We start from the raw sequence: 27,355 nt of genomic DNA on the forward strand, positions 1-27,355 counted from the left end.
CTTTTACCTTATTAATAGCAAATGCCATGATCATATCCGATTCCTTATGAATGATTTTTGCCTTTCCACCTGGATAGCCGAGATCAGCTTCAACCTACAAATATTAGTCAGCAGTTTTAGTTGTCACAGTGTAACTCCATGTAGACATACACATACCCCACAAAACTTAAAAGAAGGAGAAGAAAATGTAGAAGCAGCAGCAAGAGAAAAGGCAGTAACTTCAGTATGTCAAAAATTAGCTTTGGAATTAGCTTAAATTTTCCTATGCCCTATAATCACCCCAATTATAAAGATTTCCATTGTGATTATAGGATACCAATTAACTGTCATGGAAGAGAGCTAACATAGTTTTCATTAGCATTTATAATAGCAATGTCCCTCTATCTCTTCCAAAAGTGTGGTAAGACACTCCAGTAAGAATCTATACACATTAAGAGGCACAGAGTGGAAGGAAAAGATATAGAAAGACAAAGGAATCACATAAGAATGAGATACTTTTAAATAAGGGTGGTGAGATAGGAATAAGGAGAAGTTGGAAAGAAGAGTTAGGAATAAAGGAGACTGGTGAGAGGACTGTATGGCTTAGGGTCAAAGATGATGGTAAAGAAAGAAGAGGCAGAATCAAAACAAACACGTTTAAGAACAGGTTAGAAAAAGAGGCAGAAGTGAAGATGGGACAGGAAGCAAGAAAGAAAAGAACCAGTTGCAAGAAGATGGAGCCAGGTGGGGCAGAGCATCTCCTACTCTGTGCTCCTCCGGTGTGTGGGAGCACTTAGCCCGCTGGGCAGGGCATGGTTAGTATTAGAGATGAGGGGTTAGCTCCTTGAACTTCAAAGAATGAGCTAAATACAAGAGCTCGGAACGCTACCTCGATGCGGCAATCGTCTGCTACGAGGTTTCGTTTGACCTGCTCCACATGTTCTTCCACAGACTAAGTAACGCCACACCGCCACAAACAGAAACACATGCATGAAATGAACTCTTAAAGACAATGAAAAATTTCAAACTGAAATGGTCACTCCATCACTTAAAGACGGCAAAAATGAATTTGCAACCTTTCCTTTTAAAAGCACCAAAGAAATTAAACTGAGTAAAACATGTCATCAGAAACAACACAAAGAGGCAAAATTACAGTTAATGTGATTATTATACACATAAAATCTACTTCAAAATAAAAATCAGTTATTTGTATACCAGCCATGTAATTTAAAGTTCTAACTTAAACTGCAATCTCTAAAAATAAAACCTACTTGCATGAACACATGTATTCTACACTACATAGATTCTTATCCTGTAGGGTTTTATTTCAAATACATATTAAAACTACTTAGTCCTAAACACAGATTCACAGTACCAACATTTATTTCACTCTTACTCATAAGGAATATACCCATGAAGAGTCAGGGATTAGAATTCTTGTTAACCATTTACTAATCTCATGATTTTTCTCCTTATAAGTAAATACATATTTGATAAAATGAGGCACGGGAAAGAAAGAACACAACCTACTCCTGGGTTGATGACAGAGTCACTAGCGATGGCTATAATCAAAAGTAGTATTTCTGCTCTGCAGGGGAAACCTTTGAAGGTTTGAATAGAACAATACATTTCTCCTAATACCACTTAAAGTGACTGCTTCACTTTCAGCCAAACAGGGCTACTCTGACCATGCCTCCCAGGCCTGCCCTAGGGCTGCCCCAGCTGACAGTGAGAGGGTGGCGGATGTGGGCAGGGGCCCACTCAGCAAAAGGCCAAACTGCTGAAGGACCTATTTGTCTTTTAACCAACTAGCTGAGTTTGCCACATTTATTGACTTCACAAAAATTTGTTTTGTGAAATATTCTTCTTGAACATATTCAATGAGTAAAAATATCTCATCAATATCTAAAATGTCAGCATTTCTCAGAATTTTTTAAAACAAATTTTAAAAATAAGGATTTTAGCATTTTAAGAATTACTTTGCCAATTTTACCAACTAATCAATTCATTGAATTTATCAAATTATTGCCAAAATCCTACTTAACAATTTAAAATGATAAATCACTCAATGGGTGGGTAGTTGTAATGTTTCATATTCCTGAACTTAGTGGCCAGTTTTTATTTTGTCTTAACAGCTTTAACATTTTTGTCATAATTTTTTTCTTCAGTGAAAACAGTTCTCCAGTAGATCTGTGCTCTTCCATATGGTAGCCACTGACCATATGTGACTATCTAAATTTAAGTTAAACAAAATTAAAAATTCAGTCCCTCAATCATGCTAGCCACATTTCAAGTGCTAGAATAACCGCATGTGGCTGGTGACCACTGTATATGGTACAAAACAGATTTGATGTCCATATCACACAAGTTCTGTTGGACAGCACTGGACAAAACAGTAATTTCATTCAATGATTTAAAATTCAAAAGGTACAAAAGGGCACAGGATGAAAATTCTTCCTCCCACCCAAATTCCCATCCATGAACTTTGCTTCCCTAGAGATAATCAATGCTTACTCAACAATTTAAGAAATGCTCCCTTTATCTCCGTCCCATCTGTCTGTTCATGGAGACCCTCTTCCGACAGAAAAACTGAAGAGAATACACAGCACAGGCTGCTGATCCCAAGAACACAGAGAATGAGGGGCCTAACGAAGGGGAAACTGAGGGGCAGAGGGAGGGGGAAGGTCAGTAAAGGAAGAGGAAATCCGAGAGGAGAGAACAGACCCTGAAGGGCAAGACGAGTCTAAGGGTCCAAGCAGCCGGGATGCGTGGCCTCCCACAGTGCTCTGAGGCTCTCACAACCCAACTGAATCAAATGGCCACAAACCTCATGAATAATCAAAGCCCATTTTCAATAAATCATTACATTTAATAATTTGAAGAACACTTGGAAAATTGGCCTGTCAATGAACTGGCTTTTGGTAAATAACAGAGCCCTGACTGAGCAAGTATCTTTTATTTTAAATCTATTTCTTAGATTCCTACATTTTACGGAATTTGGACACAGCAAATGCTGTAGGAAACAGGAAATGCTATGAACAGTGGATTAAATGAAGTAGGAAAAGAATTTGGCTAGGTGATTTCCCTAACAAATTTGACATCAATAATTTCAATATCATCAGTGTCTTTTGTCATCAAAAAAGCTTGTTAAGATTGAAAAGAATCTCTGTAGCTCATTCCCCTTCTTCTTCATTTAGATACTTTTCAAATGCATAGAGAAAATAAATGACTGTTGACAAAGGCTGACTACAGTTACCATCTAGGTAAGTGGATGACTTCTGAGAAGAATGAGTCCAGTAGGTTTAATGGAAAGGGAGAAGCATTTCAGTATTTTACCTTGGAAAACGAGGCATGTAGACTGTCCCTCTAGGTTTTCACTTTTCTAAGTAAAATATAATTCATTTTTCTTTTCTTACAGATTTTGTTTGCCAAATCTTTAATGCTGACACTCTACTCGGAACACTCTCCAGATTGCCCATTACCTCTTAAAATGGCCAAATGGACTGAAATGTTCATTTAAAGGATCTGTGTACCCCTTATTTTTATAGGGAAGAGACCATTTTAAGTTCTATAGTGCCAGTCTCCCAACTTCCTGATTCTTGAGCCCTATATGTCATTATGTTACTAATTTATATTTAGCTTAAAAATCACCATGCAATGCAGAACCTCTGCCTCACTTTGTAACAGCAAACTTTGATTGTGTATATATTTCCTTAGTTTATTCTCTCACAAAATTATCCTGAATTTCTTGCTTCTAAAGTTTATGTTGTTCATTTCTAAATGCAAAATAAATAAAATGCTTTTAAGTGGCTATGTTACATTTTGAATTAAGTGATATTCAGAGAATCTTAATATAGAACACACTCATTTATATATCAAGTTCCCCAAACCATCCATCACCATGTTTATTACACCAAAAAGCCCAATGGCAAATATTACAAAGGAAGTACCAACTTTCACTTGATTATACCTGATTTATCAAGGGAACTATGTTGTTTCATTATTATGAAATAAAGATTGTAAGTTTTTATCTTAAAAGAATTCATTGTAGTTTGGTAAATTACCACCCGTAATGTATGAAGACAGTAAGATAAATTCTAATGGAAAAGTAAATTTCAAAAAAAAAATCAAGGACTGACTTCATTAGAAATGTTAAAGAAAAATTAAACAAAAATTACAACAGAAAGATTTTTCCAAATACCTCGCTCTGCTTTCTTTTCTTAGTAAAAATATATCTAATAAATGTCTCTTGAAGGACGTCTTGTTTAACAAGGAAATGCCAAAGTCGTTTGACCGGAAGTGCAGAAGAATCCCGGGATCTATTAAAAAAATTAACATATCACACTATTTTAACTACAGAAAGTGTGTTTCATATTTGCAGATTTTTTAAACCTCCATTAAATATTGCAAAGAAGATACAGAATTAAGCTCAATAAAATTTTACAATTTATTTTACTTTTAATTTTTAGTTCTTCTAAATACCATTCCTTCATCTAGCAATTAACTGCCTAATTACATATTCTCTGTATGAACAGGCTGAGCTGATAGTCAAATGAATCTCTTACTATTCTCTTTTTAAATTATACAGTTGGTTGGTTCTGTTGGTTACAGCACATCACCAATGATTATAAAGTCACAGATTTCAGTTTTAACAGCCTAACAAGCTTAAAAAAGCCTTGTTTCTTCGAGCTTATGAGCAACACTGTTAATCACGGACAGCTGTCTTAAAAAAAAAGCATGCTGCTTATTAAATGGGCCAAGATGGGCAGGTAGAAGATCAAAACATCAATAAAAAACCTTTATGTGTTCACTGTTAAATTATTGCCACAAGGTCAGCAGCACTTTGTTTGCATATGTAGATTACTATGCCAAAATATTTTTGTAAAAGTTCTTGAAATAATGTTTTAACAATACAAGTTTTTCTTCTGATTATAAAAGTAATATGTCTATTAAATTATAGGCAACACTGGGAAAAATAATGCTCTCTTCTGATTTCTGATGTTTTCCTCAAGTATACTGCTGGAAATAGGATTCCAGGTTCCAAGTTGTGACTGTTTTGAAGGCTGCTGGCATTTTGCCAAACTGTCTTCCAGAAAGGTTAAACTAAGCTATACTTTAGGGATCAGCACTGAAGGACGTTCTTACTTGAATGGAGTGTTTTCAGGTTCTAGCATTGCTTTATTTCGAAGAATAGCTGGTCCAGCTCCTACTGAAAGGTCAGTTGGGTATGTGTTGATATAGTTAGGGGGTGGGCCTTCAAACTGATCCATTTTCTCTTGTAAGATCTGTTCCCAGTTCTCCAAGTTTTTAATCACAGCAGTACCTAATGGCGATGTTACAGGCAACTCTAAAAGGTGACAGAATGTGTTATTTTACTGATAAAGAATGTTGATCATAACCCACATATTTACAAAATCTGAATTCTTACAGCCAAAATCTCTGAAAATACACATAAACCTGAAAATGGGACTCAAATACCATTTGGATTCTTAATGCTTTTAATAAAACAGGCCAGTTATCTACAATGAACCAAAAAATGTCCAGCTGCTCCTGCTTTTTCTTTCAACCTTCTAGGTAGTCAGTGATTTTTGCTATGAATTAAAACGATAGACTAGAGTCTAAAATAAACAAGGGCTCATAAAATCTCCAATGCAGTATGTTTTTTAGCACCAAATGCTCTTTCATATAGATTTTTGTGAAGAGAAACTTAATGGTAATGTTATATTTAGTAACATAAAATTTCAAATTCCAAACTCACCAGAAAATTCCAATCCAGCAATGGGAAAGAAATTCTTGACGTTGTGAAGTGCTAACTTAACCATTGTCAAATGCAGAAGAGCCCAGCTGTTGGGACAAAAAAAATTCTCCTTTATTGAAAAACACAGCCATGAGAGAAGCATAGTAATGATTCTTGTCAATTGATTATTGGGTGCCCAGTCCAAAAGAAAGATTTTTTTTCCTAACTTACTATACAAAAATAGCACCTCTGTAGTCTCTGAAGGTAAAAGATATGCAACAATGTATCTCACTTGGAATATTTGAAAATTACCTAATGGAAAAAGATTTACCACACAGTCACATGGAATCTAATAGCACATCAATGGGTTATAGATTAAGTTCTAATAGCACATCAATAAATTATGTTTTTTTTCTCACTAAAAATGTTTGTATTTGCACTCTGCATAAGCTATTTTTTGAAACTGGATGTGGAATAAGTACTCTACTGTCTAGCTATTAACCACAAAGTTACAGAATTCCCAGCCTGAAAATGACAGTCAGTTCATGTATAAATTCATATTAGTAATGTTATTTTAAATTAGTAAGTCAATATTTTCTACAAAAAAAAAAAAAGGCAAAAAGAAAAAAGGAACAGGGAAAAGCCTTATTTACCTATAGGAATTTGGGTCTTGGTGCTCCTGAATTTGTGTATCTGAAAAAAAGGCACCATCTTCTTCTTCATCACTATGAATGCTTTCATCAGAATCATATACAACGCCGCTATCAGACAAAGGGAGAAACGGCTGCAATAAAAGATAAAAGTTATTTTCTAAACATATAATTGGGTTATTTTTGTCCTAACTTAATAGTGAACATGTTAAATGGTGTCTAATAAAAATTTTCTTTCAAAAATGAATGATATTAGACCTAGAAGAGTTAAGAAAACCAGGTGAAATTTTTAGTCAATAAAATAATTGATTAGCTAAATACAACACATACTTTTAGAAATCAAGTATTTTTCTTATGTATCATAACTAGTCAGAAAAGTCCTTTTAAAAAGATACATTGAAAAATTTAAAAATAGCAAAGGAAAAACTTTATGAAAACCGTGAGAGAGCTATAGTGAAGGAGATCACAAATCCTTCTAAAACACATGAGACCAAAACATGTAAAAACTATAATTCTTTACAAATTAATTTAGAACTTTTAAGTAACTGCAGTAAAAATCCCCATGGGGATTTCTTTCTCTTTTTTGAAACTTAATAATGATTCTAAAATTCATTGGGAAGAAAAAATAGGAAGATTAGCTGAGAAATCTTTTTAAAGTGAAAGATACCATTTCTTAGTGGATATTAATTGCAGTCTAGCAACTGATGGAAAAACACAGTCCAAAAATATATGTATAAAAAACTAATTTAAGACCAAGAAAACATGTCAGTGGGAGGAAAGAAAGTTAGCTATGTGTGGGGATAGAAGGTAAAAAGGGCAACAAGGCTGCTCCTCACTTTATTAGGTAAATATAATTAAGAGTAAACAGGGGGAGGAAAAGGAAGACAAGGAAGAATAAACAGGAGGAGGAGAATAAAATGATAAAAATAAACATTTATTGATGGAAAGGACCTGCTCTACTTAAGAAAACATAACAAATCCAAGTACAGATAGTTATAAGAAAACTTTTTAAAACTTTTATGTCAAAAACATCATAAACAAAATTAAAAGGCATAAAAAAAGTGTCACAAGTAAAATAAATTGATAATATCCTTAGAGAGTCCATTAAAAAAGTAAGGAAAAACACTATACTCCCATTTGACAATTTAGTTAAGAATATGAACAGTTAATTCCTCAAAGTAGAAAATCAAATGGCAGTAAGTTCATTAAATGTTTTGAAGTCATCAGTAGGAAATAAAAATGATTTAATTCATCAAATTAACAAAAACAAAAAAGCAATACTTAATAAGGGTGAAGTCAGATACACTCACTGTTCTCAAGAAAGTAGAAATCAATCTGGAAATATTTTCAAAAACCTTATTTAGGTTTATACCTCTGACACAGTACTTCTAAATGTAAAATCAGAACACAAACAAGGCTTATATGAAAAGATAGTAAGGCTTATCTAAAAGTGAAAAAAAAAATATAACTAATATCTGATAAGCAAATGATTATATAAACTACAGCATATTCATCAGATGTAAGAGTTATTTGGTCATTAGAAATGAATCTTACCTATAGACAATGATGGACCCAGTGACCAGGGGCAGCCCCTACACCTTGACTGGTTTTCAAATATCATTTCTCACAAAAAGGGACCAGGCTCTTTGGAGAAATGGTTGTTCCCAGTCTGGGGCAAGAAATGTACTACAGTAACCCAGAATAACTTAAACTAGAAGGGAAGAAAACTTAAAACCTACTGGAATAATTCTCAAAAAAATCCAGGAGCCAGACTGGAGAGGCTCTCACTGGCAAAGATAGATTAGGTTATCCTGGGCATCCACAGAGTAACAGCAATGGATCAAAGCACATAAAGTATGTTTAAATCCAGAAGATCTTGACACAACTAGTGACTAAACAAAAACAAAATTCACTGGCCTCCTTTGAAGGATGCTAGAGAATCAACTCATCTCTTTGAAAACTGGTACATAAAAACCAAAGAATAAAACATTTATCCTGTCTTTCTCATTCAAAATGTATTTCAGGCGATCAAGGGAAGTATTTCAGCAAATAAATGAAGAATAAATGAGATTACTATCATAATTAAAAAACCCCCATTGAAGCAAGGGATTTTGGCAAAGATCATCAACTAACATCAGAAAAAGAATGCTTCCTGACGGAAATATACTTCATAGGAAATATTACTCCTAGGAAGTAATCCCACACTCCCCTTTCCCTATCCAATCTGATAAAAAAAAAGCTGCAACAGGAAATACAGGAATCCAAGGAACATGTTCAGAAGAACAAACAAAACATGCCATCAGCAAAACCCACTGTCTATAGGACAAATTCTCTTGAGGGAAAAAAAAAGATAAATTTAAAAGAAAGAGATAGAGGTGAAACCTATAGATTAAGAGACTTATGACCTATCTATCAACTGCAATATATGAATCTTATTTTGAATCTGATTTAACAATTGTTCAAAGCATTTATGGTAAAATTAGGAAAATGTGAACACTCTGGATAAGTAATACTAAGGAAGTGTGTGTGTGTGTGTGTGTGTGTTGTATGTGTAAGATAATGCTAGTGTGGTTCTGTTCAAAATCCTTCATTTTAAGAATAATGAAATACTTATGAAATTTTATGATGTCTGGATTTGCTTTCAAACAATCTGAGGAGTGGGAAGAAGTATAAATATAAGATTGCACATGAGTTGGTAATTTTTGAAACCAGATGATAGAAGCTATCTCACCTGAGGTTTTCAGTCCCAGGCAAGTTCACTGTGGATTCGCTGAGACCAAGAAATGACAATGGAATGTTCTTGGGGTAAAAGGGTTTATACCAGATTTATTATCACTTCAGTAGGTTGAGCACTAGAATCACATCTGCATCCAGCAGTCTGCAGGTCCATAATCCTCTGTCTCTGCCTCTCCCCAGCGCACTGGGCAGATCCCTTTATATAGTGACTCAAGTCAATAATAGCTCATTGACTAGGGTGTGGAAGCAGTAGTCTAGCAGGCCAGTTACATCATCAAGTAGTTTAGGTTCAGTTGAGAATCCTGGCCATAGGAACTTTCATTTTCCCCACAGTAGATAAGGACTCACATGCTATTATCTCTACTTTTGTATATGTTTTCCATAAAAAAAGTTTTTTTTGAATGACAGCTGTGATACATTTTTAATGGTATGACAAATTGTTTATCTAGTAATGTCAACTGAAAAAGTCAAATATAAAAACTACATACACCAATACAGTGATATAGTTTTTAAAATATGAGGGTAAAGAATAGAAGCAAATTTGCCAAGTGTTATCTTTGGGTAGATGAGTGCTTTTATTCCTTCTTTACGTATTTTTGCATTTTCTCAATTTTCAATATTTATATTAATTAGAGAGAAACATTTTTTTAAAAAGGAAGTTAAGTTGGCATGTTACTGTTTACAAATCTTAGTGTTGCTATCATTCACATTAATGATGCAATGGGCTTTCATAATGACAAAGAAAATTTTCAAATTAGAAAGATGGGGGGAACTGCCTCTATGTTTTTAAGAGTACTTCATTAGCTTAAAACAATTAAATACAACCCAGTCAGCAGCCTCCAGGGATAAGCCCGAATGATCCTGGAAGCATAAATTGGAATCCTCAAAGAGTGCAAGACTAGAAATATGCACTCACAATTTGCCTAACCCACAGGCTTTCAAACTTCAGCATACATCAGCATCACCTGGAGGACTTGTTAAAACACAAGTTGTTGGTTCCCACTTCCAGATTTTCTGAATCAGTAGGTCTGAGGTAGGACCCAATGATTTGCATTTCTCACAAGTTCCCAGATGATGTTAATTCTGATGGTTCTGGGGCCACACTTGGAGAACCACTAGCATGACTCAACTCTTTAGGTAGAAAAAAACAAAACTTGTTCAAAATTCACCATGAAAGACTTTTTAAGGATGAGCTTAACTTACCAAAAACAGTGAGATGAGCACCTCAAGAACTCTTAGATGAGTTCTAATAAAAACTTTAAAATGGGAGGAGGCATGACACAAGATGTATTTGTTATTTGCACACACAGCAAGGTGAGAACAGTGTGAACACACGTAAAGAAGGAAATGTGGAAGGTGATTGCTTGAAAAAGAGAATTACAGAAAAGCAAGTATTAGCATGCACCCAGCATGGTACATAATGGGATTATAATGGATCTAGTCACCATGAGTATTCTGATCCCCAGATAAAGTATGTCATCTGGCCACACCATGGCCTGATGAAACTCCCAAATATCCATCCATCTCCTTCTGCTCTAATTCCATGCTGACTAACGTAACTATTGATAATCAAATGAAGGCAACTTGGATAATAGAAACAAGTACTTCAGTCCAAAGAAAAGGATGACACTGATCATATGTTAGTAACTGACTTTTGGTTTATACCTGTGTGGGGAAAATAGAAGTTCCTATGGCCAGGATCCTCACCTGAACCTAAACTACTTGATAATGTAACTGGCCTGCTGCTAGGCTACTGCTTCCACACCCATAGGCAATGAGCTATTATTGACTGAATCACTATATAAGGAGCTCTGCCCAGTGCTCTGGGGAGAGAAGGAGGAGGATTATGGACTTGCAGATTGTTGGATGCAGACATGATTCCAGTGCTCAACCTATTGCCAGGAGAATACAGCCGGGTATAAACCCTTTGACCCCAAGAGCATTCTGTTATCATTTCTAAGTCTCACTGAATCCTAGTGAACTTGCCTGGGGCTGAAACCTTCAGGCAAGACAACCTAAATCCCCCACAATTTTAGTTTGTCTCATCCATATCAATCATGAATTCATTTCTGGATTTGAGAGATTAAATGTATAAACTATGGTGATTCAACCCAGGAGATACCCCAATATTCTAATGTGATGGTTATACAAGAGTTAATAAAACAGACATGTATAAAAGTCTTGGCCTTCTCATACCCCTTACCTTTGCAACAAAATAATCCCACATACTAAGTTCAGGAGGAATAAACTTTTCCTTGTAAGACGGTCTTTCTGCAGGCACTGGTGGTGGGGTAGCATCTTTTACAGGTCTTCCAGGGACCAGCATTCGCATATTAAATCTCCTACGATGTTTATCTATGTCTTCAGAAGGAACAGGAGGTGCTAAATAAAGATAGAAGAAAACAACCAGCACTTATTTACCATTATGGATTCAAATAATTAATCTTTCTTTTCATCCTACTCTTGCCATGTTTTAGTCTAGACTAAATTACCACATCTGTGCTTGGAAACTTTTCAAGTTACTGCATCAGTTTTCCACCAATTGTAGAAAAAATGTAGATGAAGAGGATGGCGGCGTGAGTAGAGCAGTGGAAATCTCCTCCCAAAAACACACAGAGCTATGAAAATATAACAAAAAAAACTCTTCCTAAAATAGAGACCAGAGGACACAGGACAACATCCAGACCACATCCACACCTGCAAGAACCCAGCACCTTGCGAAGGGGGTAAGATACAAGCACCGGCCCAGCGGGACCCGAGTGCCCCTCCCCCCGGCTCCCGGTGGGTGGAAAGAAACCGGAGCGTTTTTTTTTTTGGCGAGTGCTTTTTGGAAGCCTTAAAGGGACAGGGACCCCATTGCTAGGGAGGCAGGGCGGCGGGACCGGTGAGCGGGTGCCTGGGACCGGCGCCTGAGGACAAAGATTATCACGCGTTGTTCCCTACGGAACCGGTGGGTGGGTGCCTGAGACCGGTGCCTGAGGACGGAGGAAATTGCGCGTTTCCCCCTTTTTTTTCTCTTTTTGGCGAGTGCTTTTGGGAAGCCTTAAAGGGACAGGGACCCCAGTGCTAGAGAGGCAGAGCAGCAGGACCGGTGAGCAGGTGCCTGGGACCGGCGCCTGAGGATAAAGGATATCGCGCGTTTTTCCCTGCAGGACCGGTGGGCGGATGCCTGATACCGGCACCTGAGGACGGAGGAAATCGCGCGTTTCCCCCCCTTTTTTTTTTTCTCTTTTTGGCGAGTGCTTTTTTGGAAGCCTTAAAGAGACAGGGACCCTGGTGCTAGGGAGGCAGGGTGGCGGGACCGGTGAGCGGGTGCCTGGGACCGGCGCCTGAGGACAAAGAATATCCCGTGTTTTTCCCTGCGGGACCGGAGGGCAGGTGCCTGAGACCGGCGCCTGAGGATGGAGGAAATCGCGCGTTTTTCCCCTTTTTTTTTCCTCTTTTTGGCGATTGCTTTTTGGAAGCCTTAAAGGGACAGGGACCCCAGTGCTAGGGAGGCAGAGCAGCAGGACCGGTGAGCGGGAGCCTGGGACCGACACCTGAAGACAAAGAATATCACGTGTTTTTCCCTGCGGGACCGGTGGGCAGGTGCTTTTCGGAAGCCTTGAAGGGACAGGGACCCTGGTGCTAGGGAGGCAGGGCAGCAGGACCAGTGAGCAGGTGCCTGGGACCGGTGCCTGAGGAAAAAAAAAAAAAATTGCGTGTTTTTTCCTTTTTTTTTTCTGTTCCCTCTCTCATTGTTGCTGTTGTTGTTTTGGTTTGGAGAGTGCTTTTTGGAAGTCTTAAAGGGGAAAGACAGGACACTTAGACCAGAGGCAGGGAATCTGGAGATCTCTGGGCACTCTAACCCCCTGGGCAAGAGGGAGCACAGAGGCCCCTTAAGGAGATAAATAGCCTCCCAGCCGCTTGCCCTCCAACAGGGCTCCACCACTTTGGAGGAGCAGCCCCAGCCAGGCCACGCCCACAGCAAGAGCGGAGATAAACTCCATTGCAAACCGACAGGTAGCAGAAGCCCTGTCTGCACACAGCTGACAAGCATAAGCCACTAGAGGTCGCTATTCTCCCAGGAGAGAAAGGCCACAAACCAACAAGAAGGGAAGCTCTTCCAGCGGTCACTCGTACCACGTCTGCAAACTATCTCTATCACCATGAAAAGGCAAAACTACAGGCAGACAAAGATCACAGAGACAACACCTGAGAAGGAGACAGACCTAACCAGTCCTCCTCAAAAAGAATTCAAAATAAAAATCATGAACATGCTGACAGAGATGCAGAGAAAAATGCAAGAGCAATGGGATGAGATGCAGAGAAAAATGCAAGAGCAATGGGATGAAGTCTGGAGGGAGATAACAGATGTCAGGAAGGAGATCACAGAAGTGAAAAAATCCCTGGAAGGATTTATAAGCAGAATGGATAAAATGCAAGAGGCCATTGAAGGAATAGAAGCCAGAGAACAGAAAAGTATAGAAGCTGACATAGAGAGAGATAAAAGGATCTCCAGGAATGAAACAACACTAAGAGAACTATGTGACCAATCCAAAAGGAATAATATTCATATTATAGGGGTACCAGAAGAAGAAGAAAGAGGAAAAGGGATAGAAAGTCTCTATGAAGAAATAATTGTTGAAAACTTCCCAAACTGGGGGAGGGAATAATTGAACAGACCATGGAATTACACAGAAACCCCAACAGAAAGGATCCAAGGACACATAGTAATTAAAATGGCAAGGATCAAGGACAAGGAAAGAGTTTTAAAGGCAGCTAGAGAGAAAAAGGTCACCTATAAAGGAAAACCCATCAGGCTAACATCAGACTTCTCGACAGAAACCCAGAAACCCTACAGGCCAGAAGAGAATGGCATGATATACTTAATGCAATGAAACAGAAGGGCCTTGAACCAAGGATACTGTATCCAGCACGACTATCATTTAAATATCATGGCGGGATTAAACAATTCCCAGACAAGCAAAAGCTGAGGGATTTTGCTTCCCACAAGCCACCTCTACAGGGCATCCTACAGGGACTGCTCTAGATGGGAGCACCCCTAAAAAGAGCACAGAACAAAACACACAACATATGAAGAATGGAGGAGGAGGAATAAGAAGGGAGAGAAGAAAAGAATCTCCAGACAGTGTATATAACAGCTCAATAAGCGAGCTAAGTTAGGCAGTAAGATACTAAAGAAGCTAACCTTGAACCTTTGGTAACCACGAATCTAAAGACTGAAATGGCAATAAGTACATATCTCTCAATAGTCACCCTAAATGTAAATGGACTTAATGCACCAATCAAAAGACACAGAGTAATAGAATGGATAAAAAAGCAAGACCCATCTATATGCTGCTTACAAGAAACTCACCTTAAACCCAAAGACAAGTATAGACTAAAAGCCAAGGGATGGAAAAACATATTTCAGGCAAACAACAGTGAGAAGAAAGCAGGGGTTGCAGTACTAATACCAGACAAAATAGACTTCAAAACAAAGAAAGTAACAAGAGATAAAGAAGGATACTACATAATGATAAAGGGCTCAGTCCAACAAAAGGATATAACCATTCTAAATATATATGCACCCAACACAGGAGCACCAGCATATGTGAAGCAAATACAAACATAACTAAAGAGGGAAATAGACTGCAATGCATTCATTTTAGGAGACTTCAACACACCACTCACCCCAAAGGATAGATCCACCGGGCAGAAAATAAGTAAGGACACACAGGCACTGAACAACACACTAGAACAGATGGACCTAATAGACATCTATAGAACTCTGAATCCAAAAGCAACAGGATATACATTCTTCTCAAGTGCACATGGAACATTCTCCAGAATAGACCACATACTAGCTCACAAAAAGAGCCTCAGTAAATTCCAAAATATTGAAATTCTACCAACCAATTTTTCAGACCACAAAGGTATAAAAGTAGAAATAAATTCTACAAAGAAAACAAAAAGGCTCACAAACACATGGAGGCTTAACAACATGCTACTAAATAATCAATGGATCAATGAACAAATCAAAATAGATATCAAGGAATATATAGAAACAAATGACAACAACAACACAAAGCCCCAACTTCTGTGGGACGCAGTGAAAGCAGTCTTAAGAGGAAAGTATATAGCAATCCAGGCACACTTGAAGAAGGAAGAACAATCCCAAATGAATAGTCTAACATCACAATTATCGAAACTGGAAAAAGAAGAACAAATGAGGCCTGAAGTCAGCAGAAGGAGGGACATAATAAAGATCAGAGAAGAAATAAACAAAATTGAGAAGAAGAAAACAATAGAAAAATCAACAAAACCAAGAGCTGGTTCTTTGAGAAAATAAACAAAATAGATAAGCCTCTAGCCAAACTTATTAAGGGAAAAAGAGAATCAACACAAATCAACATAATCAGAAATGAGAATGGAAAAATCATGACACACCCCACAGAAATACAAAGAATTATTAAAGACTACTATGAAAACCTATATGCCAACAAGCTGGAAAACCTAGAAGAAATGGACAACTTCCTAGAAAAATACAACCTCCCAAGACTGACCAAGGAAGAAACACAAAAGTTAAACAAACCAATTGCGAGCAAAGAAATTGAAACGGTAATCAAAAAACTACCCAAGAACAAAACCCCAGGGCCGGACAGATTTACATCGGAATTTTATCAGACACACAGAGAAGACATAATACCCATTCTCCTTAAAGTGTTCCAAAAAATAGAACAAGAGGGAATACTCCCAAACTCATTCAATGAGGCCAACATCACCCTAATACCAAAACCAGGCAAAGACCCCACCAAAAAAGAAAATTACAGACCAATATCCCTGATGAATGTAGATGCAAAAATACTCAATAAAATATTAGGAAACAGAATTCAACAGCATATCAAAACGATCACACACGATGACCAAGTGGGATTCATCCCAGGGATGCAAGGATGGTACAACATTCGAAAATCCATCAACATCATCCACCACATCAACAAAAAGAAAGACAAAAACCACATGATCATCTCCATAGATGCTGAAAAAGCATTTGACAAAATTCAACATCCATTCATGATAAAAACTCTCAGCAAAATGGGAATAGAGGGCAAGTACCTCAACATAATAAAGGCCATATATGATAAACCCACAGCCAGCATTATACTGAACAGCGAGAAGCTGAAAGCATTTCCTCTGAGATCGGGAACCAGACAGGGATGCCCGCTCTCCCCACTGTTATTTAACATAGTACTGGAGGTCCTAGCCATGGCAATCAGACAAAACAAAGAAATACAAGGAATCCAGATTGGTAAAGAAGAAGTTAAACTGTCACTATTTGCAGATGATATGATACTGTACATAAAAAACCCTAAAGACTCCACTCCAAAACTACTAGAACTGATATCAGAATAAAGCAAAGTTGCAGGATACAAAATTAACACACAGAAATCTGTAGCTTTCCTATACACTAACAATGAATCAATAGAAAGAGAAATCAGGAAAACAATTCCATTCACCATTGCATCAAAAAGAATAAAATACCTAGGAATAAACCTAACCAAAGAAGTGAAAGACTTATACTCTGAAAACTACAAGTCACTCTTAAGACAAATTAAAGGGGACACTAACAAATGGAAACTCATCCCATGCTCATGGCTAGGAAGAATTAATATCGTCAAAACGGCCATCCTGCCCAAAGCAATATACAGATTTGATGCAATCCCTCTCAAATTACCAGCAACATTCTTCAATGAATTGGAACAAATAATTCAAAAATTCATATGGAAACACCAAAGACCCCAAATAGCCAAAGCAATCCTGAAAAAGAAGTATAAAGTAGGCGGGATCTCACTCCCCAACTTCAAGCTCTACTACAAAGCCATAGTAATCAAGACAATTTGGTACTGGCACCAGAGCCACAGACCAGTGGAACAGATTAGAGACTCCGGACATTAACCCAAACACATATGGTCAATTAATATTTGATAAAGGAGCAATGGACATACAATGGCAAAATGACAGTCTCTTCAACAGATGGTGTTGGCAAAACTGGACAGCTACATGTAGGAGAATGAAACTGGACCATTGTCTAACCCCATATACAAAGGTAAACTCAAAATGGATCAAAGACCTGAATGTAAGTCATGAAACCATTAAACTCTTGGAAAAAAACATAGGCAAAAACCTCTTAGACATAAACATGAGTGACCTCTTCTTGAACATATCTCCCTGGGCAAGGAAAAGAACAGCAAAAATGAGCAAGTGGGACTACATTAAGCGGAAAAGCTTCTGTACAGCGAAAGACACCATCAATAGAACAAAAAGGAACCCTACAGTATGGGAGAATATATTTGAAAATGACAGATCCGATAAAGGCTTGACGTCCAGAATATATAAAGAGCTCACACGCCTCAACAAACAAAAAACAAATAACCCAATTAAAAAATGGGCAGAGGAACTGAACAGACAGTTCTCTAAAAAAGAAATACAGATGGCCAACAGACACATGAAAAGATGCTCCACATCGCTAATTATCAGAGAAATGCAAATTAAAACTACAATGAGGTATCACCTCACACCAGTAAGGATAGCTGCCATCCAAAAGACAAACAACAACAAATGTTGGCGAGGCTGTGGAGAAAGGGGAACCCTCCTACACTGCTGGTGGGAATGTAAATTAGTTCAACCATTGTGGAAAGCAGTATGGAGGTTCATCAAAATGCTCAAAACAGACCTACCATTTGACCCAGGAATTCCACTCCTAGGAATTTACCCTAAGAACGCAGCAATGAAGTTTGAGAAAGACAGATGCACCCCTATGTTTATCGCAGCACTATTTACAATAGCCAAAATTGGAAGCAACCTAAATGTCCATCGGTAGATGAATGGATAAAGATGTGGTACATATACACAAGGGAATACTACTCAGCCATAAGAAGTGGAAAAATCCAACCATTTGCAGCAACATGGATGGAGCTGGAGAGTATTATGCTCAGTGAAATAAGCCAAGTGGAGAAAGAGAAATACCAAATGATTTCACTCATCTGAGGAGTATAAGAACAAAGGAAAAACTGAAGGAACAAAACAGCAGCGGAATTACAGAACCCAAAAATGGACTAACAGGTACCAAAGGGAAAGGAACTGGGGAGGACAGATGGGCAGGGAGGGATAAGGGGGAGGAAGAAGAAGGGGGGTATTAAGATTAGCATGCATGGGGGGGAGGGAGAAAGGGGAGGGTGGGCTGCACAACACAGAGAGGACAAGTAGTGATTCTACAACATTTTGCTAAGCTGATGGACAGTAACCGTAATGTGGTTGTTAGGGGGGACCTGATATAGGGGAGAGCATAGTAAACATATTATTCTTTATGTAAGTGTAGATTAAAGATTAAAAAAAAAAGAGAGAAAGAAAGAAAAGGGGGTTACTCCTTGATAGGATAAAACTATTGGTAAATCAAAGATCAACGCATGCTTTAAATATCCTTAATGTTGATCACTTAAAGGGTGTCAGATGATCAGCTATGGAGGTACTCTTTTCTAATAATATTCCTTTCTCTTAATAAAAAAAAAAAAAAAGCAGTCCCTGTGTGCTGACCTCTAATGAGTTCTGCACAGTGGTATAGAGGGCATGTCAAAGTGTGGGCAAAGGGTCTGTTTGTTTCTATGCAGAAGATCAAGGCCTAGCTTGGATACCCAGAAAATGAACTAAGATACGATATGAGGAGGAGCTTCCGGCATCAGCACTCTCTGGAGGACTCGTGCCAGGCGATGATCATCAAAAGGCCTCCACAGGGATCCGGGCGATGCTGCGGTTGTGGCTGCGTCCACCCCACAGTTTCCTGGATTTGCCATTGGAATGAGGAGGGAGATGTCTAGGCTGGCATGTGCATACAGTGAGACAACGAATTTGACCGGATCTGTACTATTGGAACTCAACCAGGAGTTGGGAGGGGTGCAAGTTGTAGCACTCTAAAATCTTATGACTATAGACTATCTACGGTTAAAAGAACATATGGGATGTGAACAGATCCCAGAAATGGGCTGCTTTAATTTGTCTGATTTCTCTCAGACTGTTAAAGTACAGTTGCACAATACCCATCATATCATAGACAAATTTTCACAAATGCCTAGGGTGCCTAAGCGGTTTTCTTGGCTTCACTGGAGATGGACGGTTATTATAGATTTGCTTTGTTTATGTCACCGTATTCCTATTATGTTAATATGTGTGGGCAAATTAGTTAGTAGTTTAAAACCTATACATACTTAAGGTACTCTACGAGAAGATATGTCAAAGAAATAATCAATCCTCGCATGTTTTCTTCCATATGCTACCTCTATAGCTTTTCTTCTTCCTTCCTAATTACAACCCTTAAATAGAATTCGTGCCTCATATCGAAGTTACCGAGTATCATAATTCCTCCAGGTGGTAAAGATACCTCGAGACAAGTGCTGGGCATAGAAGCCACAGGGCATAAATCTGCAAAGAAGTAAAAAGCTAACCTTTGCAAACAATATGGCTTCTCTCTCACTTACCAACTTTACATTTCCCTGTATGGCCCCGGAAGATGACTGGTTAGCCAGAGACGGGTCAGATTCCTCAAGGGAGGAACAACCCAAGACAGGCACAGTCGCAGGGGGGCCATCAGGTGAGAAATTGGGGATCAACAGAGGTGAGGCTCAGAACCTCATCCCCCCTGTTTTGAGAGAAATCTTCTGCATCTGTGGATGTTTTGCTGCCCTTGTCTAGCTTGGATTAATACTTAGTCTATAGGCACAGACCTGATCATCTACATCTGCCCTCTTACAGCACTAAGCTATGTTTTCTACCTTTATCTTGCATCTACCTACCACTTCAGCATTTTATTAAAAATAAAAATAAAAATAATAATAATAAAGGGAGAAATGTAGGATCAACATATAAATCAAGTATAAAAATCCAACGAATATTCATATTTGACCTGATTGTTTATAGTTCATAATGCGTGATCAAAACCGAAAGTTTCTGTGATGAATGCCCTTGTACTGTTCACCATGTAAGAATTCATTCACTAAGTAAGAATTCGTTCACCATGTAAGAACTTGTTCGTTATGCTTCAGAAGATTGGATACTGACGAGAATTATGCTTGAGATGGATTAATGATTGTACATTGAGCATTGACCCCCCCATACTGAACTTTATTGTTGTTAACAAGCATTTGATCAATAAATATGAGAGATGCCCTCTCAAAAAAAAAATGTAGATGAAGATAGAGCATAAAAGGACATCTTGCCATGGAGCAGCCTATGTGCTATAGAGAATGGGGATTAAAGTCATTCTATGTACAATGTATTTAATAAATGGTAGATTCAATAAATAGTAAAGAGAATGCTTGAGTGATTATTTCTGGCTATGTTGTTTGAGAAAGAGTCACTGAATATGTAGGATGTAAAGTATGCCTTGAAAAAGAAGGGCAGAAGCTCCATGTAAGAAGAGGAAGGGACAACAGAAACAAGTGACCAAGGGTTTGGGTGAATAAGCAGCGAACTACCTGTCAGGCAGGCATCAGTGGGGGGAATAACCAGGATGGTGTAGAACTAGGCTAGGACTAGTCTGTGGATATGAAGCTGGGAGCTTATCCTATGAGTGATTCTCACTAAAACGTCTTGAGCTAGCCACGTGGTGAGGTAAGGTTTACTTGATGAATTACAGAGGCAGATGGAAGAGGACATAAACAGGGCCTGAGGTAGTATGGTTTAAATGATGGGTGGTAGTGACTGAGAGGAAGGGCTAGATATAAGGAATACAAAAAAGGATTACCAGAAGAAGTCAGGAACTGGATAAGGGAGGACCAGAAAGTAGAAGTCAACCTGCTCCTCCCTAAACTCCCCATCACAGAAAATGATAATTCTACCTCAACTCTTCTTGCTCCCATATTCCACACACAAGTCATCAGCAAACCCGTAAATTGTCCAGAATATGACCACTTTTCACTCTTCATGACTACCCCCGTAGGCTAAGCCATGTTATCTTTTTTTAAATTAATGTAAAATTTATGCACAGTTAAAGATTTTAAAGTGTCTCATTCAGTGGCATTTAGTACATCCACACTGTTGCACAAGCACCATCTCTATCTAGTTCCAAAGTATTCTCATCACCCTAAATGAAAACCCATACCCATTAAGTAGTCACTCCCCACACCTTCCTCATCCCAGCCCCTAGAACCACCAATCCTGCTTTCTGTCTCCATGATTTACCTATCCCGGATATTCCATATAAATGGAATCATACAGTGTGTGTGGCCTTTTGTGTCTGGCTTCTTTCACTTAGCATAGTATTTTTGAGGTCCATGCCGTTTGTTGCATGTATTAGTACTTCATTCCTCTTCATGGCTGAGTAACACTCTGTTGAATGGCTGCACAGCATTTTGTCTCTCTGTTCATTCCTGATGGTGACCCGCCATTATTAAGTGACTACAACAGCCTCCCACATGGGCTCCCTACTTTCATTCTTCTTGCAGTCTATTCCCTACATAGCAGCTAAAGTGGGTGTTTTGAAAACCTAACTCAGATTATGTGACTCCTCTGCTTAAAACCTTCCAGTAGCTTCCTAGTTTACTTTAGAACAACAATGAAATCCCATTACCATGGTCTACAAAACCCTAAAAACCCCACCCCCAGCTACTTTTCTTGCCTCATCTCTAACTGCACACCCTTGGTGCATGACAGCTTTTCTGGCCTCCTCAGGCCTGTATCTCATGACCTTTGCAGTCACTGCTCCATCTACCCAGAATACTCTGGCCCCAGATATCTGCATGGTGCGATCCCAGACTTCTGACCATCCTAACTGTACCCATCCCGTCATCACTCTCCACTAACTCTGCTTTATTTCTGTCATAGTTCTTCTCATACCTGAATTATTATTCTTTTTGTTAATTTGTTTATTGTGTGTTTACCTCCAATAGATGTAAGCTTCATAAAGGTAAAGGATTTATCTGTTTTATTCACTCCCATGTTCCCAAAGCCTAGAACATGGCCTAGCATACAATAGGTGTTAAGTGAGTGTAAACACAAATGTTTACTCAGGGGTTTTAAGCATGGATGATTTGATGAATGAATTATCATGAAAAAGTAACAGAAAATTCAGGAAGAGAAAGAAGTGATTTGGAGGGGAAAGTTTTAAATTTAAAGTAGACTACAACTAGGTAGGAAGATAAAGATTAAGATCCACATATAATGGGAGAAGAAGCAATGGGAGTTGGTAATATCTCCTCCCTTACTTTGACTATATAGGAACCTAACTGTTTAATTCAATCTTGGGCAGTAAGAACACAGCTTAGAACCTGTGCTATTTACACTCATTGTGCACTTCTTCCCCATCTGAAATGTGACCATTTCTAAGGATAAGTTAAGATAATTTCTATGTTTCAGCACAAAAATGGAAACCTTTCCTATGGCATGAGTCTACATCTCACCATATCCTACTATCTTAAAAGGTGGAATGAAAAACATATTCTAGTTCAAAAGGGAAGAATACACACATACGAGATGGAATTTTAAATATGAGCATGATTGAAACTATCTTGTACATAACTACAACCTGAAGCCAATTGCTGGTATGCTCTGTAAATATTATGAGGATTTATTTAAAGCTATCCTTCTTCCATGCCCTCATTCCTTAACATTACCTCCTCACTTACCTTTACTTTACCTTTCCTCTATTTGTTTTTTATCCCCCTCAAATTTGCTCTGATTTACCAAAACATGTTACAGTGAAACTGTATTTTTTATTCTAAACATGAGTTTAGTTACTTACTATCCTAACAAGACTGGTAATACTTTAAAATCACTGATTTTCAAAATAAAAATTTTTTAAATATTCAAATTACATTTAAATGTAAGTAATTTCCTGTGTTAGGGTAAAAAATCTTTACCCTAACACAGGAAATTATTTACATTTATTTACTGGCATTAAATTCATCTTACCTGAAATGTTTTCTGATTGTTTTTGAGGTTTTACAACAAGTTTCACACCCCCTCCAAAAACAGCAGCCCACATTCGATTATTTAATGGGTGGGCTGCAAGCCGAAACAATTCACTGGAGGAGTTTGTGGCGAGCGCATGTATCAATAAACTCAAGTAAACAGCAACAACAGCTTCGCACAGCAGAAAGTTCAGTTTGGGCTGGTCTTCATCTTGGGCTGAGCTCAAGAGACTGATAAGTGAGCTCACACCTGTAAGGACATATGATATCATAAGAAGTGTATCAGCACAAAGCTCCAGAAGAAAAATCACCCACATTTCCAATTTAACCAAAATTATATGTCTATATTATACAAAAAATATATATATCCATAATTTGAGCAACAAAATAAATGATAGGAATGAATATAACCTATAAAATAAAATGAGTCCATTAATCTATATTGATGTAATAGATGAGTGAATAAATAAATAAAAAGGGGAGAGGAGATAGCTCTTCCTTACAGTTCAATTTCCACTTATAAATAGAAGGACTGATAGAATTGGAAAGTCACCATCTTAGTAACCCTCACAGCAATATCTGATTCGGGCAAGTCTCATCACTGGATGCTGAAATTAGTGGGTAAAAGTATCTTTTTCACAGTCACAAACTATCTCTTCAAATGATAGTAATTGCCAAGGAAAAAGAAATGGTAATTTTACAAAGGAAAAAATCTGGCAAAAACTCCCTTATGAAATGATCAAAGTTAACGTTACTAGTAATGGGACCAACTGATGTCATACGCCTCTAGAAATTTTGTACTGAGAAGGGCACAGTATCTCTTGGGTGATATCTCTGCCAAAAATATATAACCTGAATCTAATAAAAGATCAGAATAACCCAAGAAAGTTATTCTAAACTAAGAAAACATCAGAATAACCCAAATTGAGAGAATTTCTGAAAAATAAGGGCTAATACTCCTCAAAAATGTCAAAGTCATGAGAGACAAGGAAAGAATGAGAACTACTCCATATGGAGGAGACAACTGAAACACTGTAACTAAATGTTATGTGGAATATATTTGTGGGACGGCTGGTGAGATTTTAAAAGACAGATTAGAAGAAAGTTATAATGATGTTAAGATGCTGAATTTGATAATTGTGCTATGGTTATGTAAAAGAATGCCTTTTTATGAAAGACACTAATATGTTTAGATATAAAACTTCATTGACATTTGGACATTACTCTCCAAATATTTCAGAAATACATATATATACATATACATTAGGTAACTGAGTGGGAGAAAGAGAAGGAATGAATGATAAAGCAAATATGGTAAATGTTAACATTAGGGGGTATGAGAGTGAAGATTATACAAAAATTCTTCATACTATTTTTCCAACTCTTTCAAGTCTGAAATTATCTCAATAAAAAGCTAAAACAGAAATGTATTTCTAGAAGCATGCATAAATTAATTTTAAATCCACACACTGACACTGTCACTTCTTCCTACTGTCACTCTTCACAATAATCATTGACATGTAAACTCAGAGTTATAAAGCAAGTAGAGAAAAAATTAAATGCCACATCCGACTAGGTAAGTGTGTTGAAAGAGAGTGGAGAAGGTGTGGAGAGTGAGAAAGCTAACAAGAGGAAGAAGGAATGGCAGACAGCATGACCTTGGTGCCATAGAGTGGCCACTCCTACCCAAGTACCTAAACTCACACTCTTGAGAGTAACTGTTTTCTTTGATACAGCTAAGAAAATAGCTCTCTGATACTGCAAAGACTCGAATTCAGAATTTCTGAGGATAAGTAAGGTGATGTGCTCACCCTTCTGAAGGATATTAACCTTGCTTTTTTATGTTGAGCAACACAGCTGGTTTTTGAAGTCTTAACTTTCTGAGTCTTCAGACATTACAGCAGCTAAGAATTCTTAATCCAAGGCAGAAAGCAACACCAAAAACAAATAAGAAACTATTCACCAAATCCACAAAGAATAACAATCAGGAATCAGTTAGTAGCTTTTTAAAAAGGAATTGCCAAATAGAAGATTAAAAAAAAAACCAGCAAAAACTTAAGTTCTCACCAGGCCACTGAGCAGGAGAAGAATTTGGTGTTGCGTGTTCTTCAATGCTTTCCGTCCGCAGCCTTCGACGGTCACTTAAAAGAAGTCCTTGGTAAGCCATTCCTGTGAACTGGTTTCCTTCCGTCTGACTGCTAACACAAGCAAGGTTCATTTATGTGTCGTCTTAACAGAGGTAACATGCAACTGCACTTTATACATGTTTATTTTATATGATTACAATAAAATAAAACTCTTAAAACTGAGTTTACTATTCTAATAAGAATTTATTTTAAAAAGTTCTTGAAATTAGTCATAAATCTTTATTGACAGTTTTTAAAATAAAATATCAAACTACCAAATTTTACTCTGTTGTGCACATGACATTTAGCCTTTTAAAATCTTTTCCAGATGCATTTAATATGTTTACATCTTTTCTATATTCACCCATTTTTATTTTTTAAAAAATCTGAGGTAAGGAGACTAATGTTGGTACTAGGATATATTAGACAAAGGTTTTGTTGCACTTCTTAGCTCTGTACAAGCTTAGCTCTGAATTAAAATATGAACTGAAATCTAGAGAATCACATTTTAGAAATACCTAATCCTAAAGCCTAATGTACCTAAATACTTACTTCCCTTTGTTCAATATTGGAGAAAATACAAAAGCATTAAGAAAAGTTGATTCCCCTAAGAGTAAATCACAGACTAAGGACTAGAAAATGCACAGTAAAAAAAAAAACTATTTCAATTCTCATTGGTACCATTTTAAACAGTGGCTGATATCAAAAAAGTCATCTTTGATCACTAAGATGACCACAGTCAACTATCTCTTTTTCCCTTATTTACACATCTAAGTCTTTGGAGTTACTTACCTATGTATGGCTTTATTAAGCTAAAATTGAACAACGGGCCATTTTGAGGGAGTAATTCCTTATGTAATATCTAATCTCACAAAAGCGCTTCTAAATTTACAAGAAAAATAATCTAGACATATGCTAAATATAAATTTAATGTGATTCTATTTACATTACAAACTTTTCATTTATTAATATAATTCACTTAAATCTGGGTCATCTTCCCAAGTGATTCAACTTCCTACTGCTAGTAAGTATACTGTCCTAGTCATTAAAAAGAAAAGTACACACTGATAAGGGCAATTTGACATTTAGAAAAATTCAAACATTACTTCTAATTGATATCACTTCCAAGGACTTTTATATTATAGGTAAATGCCTAAGTAAAATCGACTTTAGTGACTCAATATTAGGGGTATACTTTTTCATTTTTCAAAAGTATTTCCTCTTTCAACTGAAAACCAGTTAAACAAAAGAAGCTAATCCAATGTGAAAAGGAACAGTTCCTCAGGGGAAAGAAAAAATGTGAAATGGATAATGAACACTTCTTTTCTTGAAAACAAAAAAGATGACAATGATGATTATTTCCATTTACTATCTGTCATTTTCCATAAGTCTCTGTTGTTACTAGGTGGAAGCTAATCTAAACAGCTATTTCTTATTCCCTGTCACCTATTAAGTATATATAATAGTCATAGCTGAGGATTTTTCAATCTCTAGGAAACAGAACCTTAATATAACTCTGTAACAGTTTAGTGTCTTTGCTGTATTAATACTATTTTGGGTACCTGTTTTGTTTGTTTTACCTGTAGCTGTGACTGTCACATAATGCTTGGTAAATTGATGCAGAAAGTGATGCTGCCAATGAGTGAAGTGTGTGCACCTAAAATCAAAACAGCCACAATTATATGTTATACTAGCATTTCTATACAATAGCAATATCTTAAGAGATCAGAAAATACTCCAGATTCTAGCAATATCACAAATAAGGTTAGATCCAATATGTGACCACTAACTCTACTTTAAAATGTCAAAAAACACTCAGCTAATTTAATATGCAGGACCACAACAAAACTAATTCAGACACATCTTCATCAAATACTTACTGTGAGCCTGCCATTAACCAGGCCCTGAGCAAAGGGCCAATTTTCTTATTACTGGGTCTATCCCAGCCTGTTAATGATTAGCTTAAATAGTAATATTTGAGGGAAAAAAAGCAGGACCAAAATAAGCACAGAATTTTCAGAGCTTTTATTTAAACTTACCATATGAAATTCCCCTTGAAGAAAACATTTGATCTTTTCAAAATAATGAATTAAATATTTAGAAAATACATCAATCACAGTGTGAAATGGCTGATTTTTTAAAAAGCAAGTAATTTACTTAGTACTTATGAATAATGTGTGG

General features: G+C 37.3%; 1 protein-coding gene across 5 annotated transcripts in view; it reads right to left on the minus strand.

Annotated features, from left to right (window-relative positions):
- The window catches only part of DMXL2 (Dmx like 2), a 160,828-nt gene that overhangs the window by 12,584 nt on the left and 120,889 nt on the right, over positions 1-27,355 (minus strand). For 2 of the 5 annotated variants that reach the window (XM_037021032.2, XM_073211855.1), the window contains exons 26-35: positions 26,755-26,831; positions 25,116-25,246; positions 23,050-23,298; positions 11,306-11,484; positions 6,370-6,500; positions 5,738-5,823; positions 5,125-5,326; positions 4,181-4,298; positions 869-931; positions 8-94 (exon numbers count right to left, since the gene is read on the minus strand). In XM_037021032.2, the coding sequence (XP_036876927.2) occupies positions 8-94; positions 869-931; positions 4,181-4,298; positions 5,125-5,326; positions 5,738-5,823; positions 6,370-6,500; positions 11,306-11,484; positions 23,050-23,298; positions 25,116-25,246; positions 26,755-26,831 (1,323 nt within the window). The remainder of the gene's footprint in view (positions 1-7; positions 95-868; positions 932-4,180; positions 4,299-5,124; positions 5,327-5,737; positions 5,824-6,369; positions 6,501-11,305; positions 11,485-23,049; positions 23,299-25,115; positions 25,247-26,754; positions 26,832-27,355) is intronic. The other 3 variants (XM_037021033.2, XM_037021035.2, XM_037021034.2) reach the window with 3 other exon arrangements.

The sequence above is a fragment of the Manis javanica genome, chromosome 8, assembly GCF_040802235.1.
Source record: "Manis javanica isolate MJ-LG chromosome 8, MJ_LKY, whole genome shotgun sequence".
NCBI classification, from domain to species: Eukaryota; Metazoa; Chordata; class Mammalia; order Pholidota; family Manidae; genus Manis; species Manis javanica.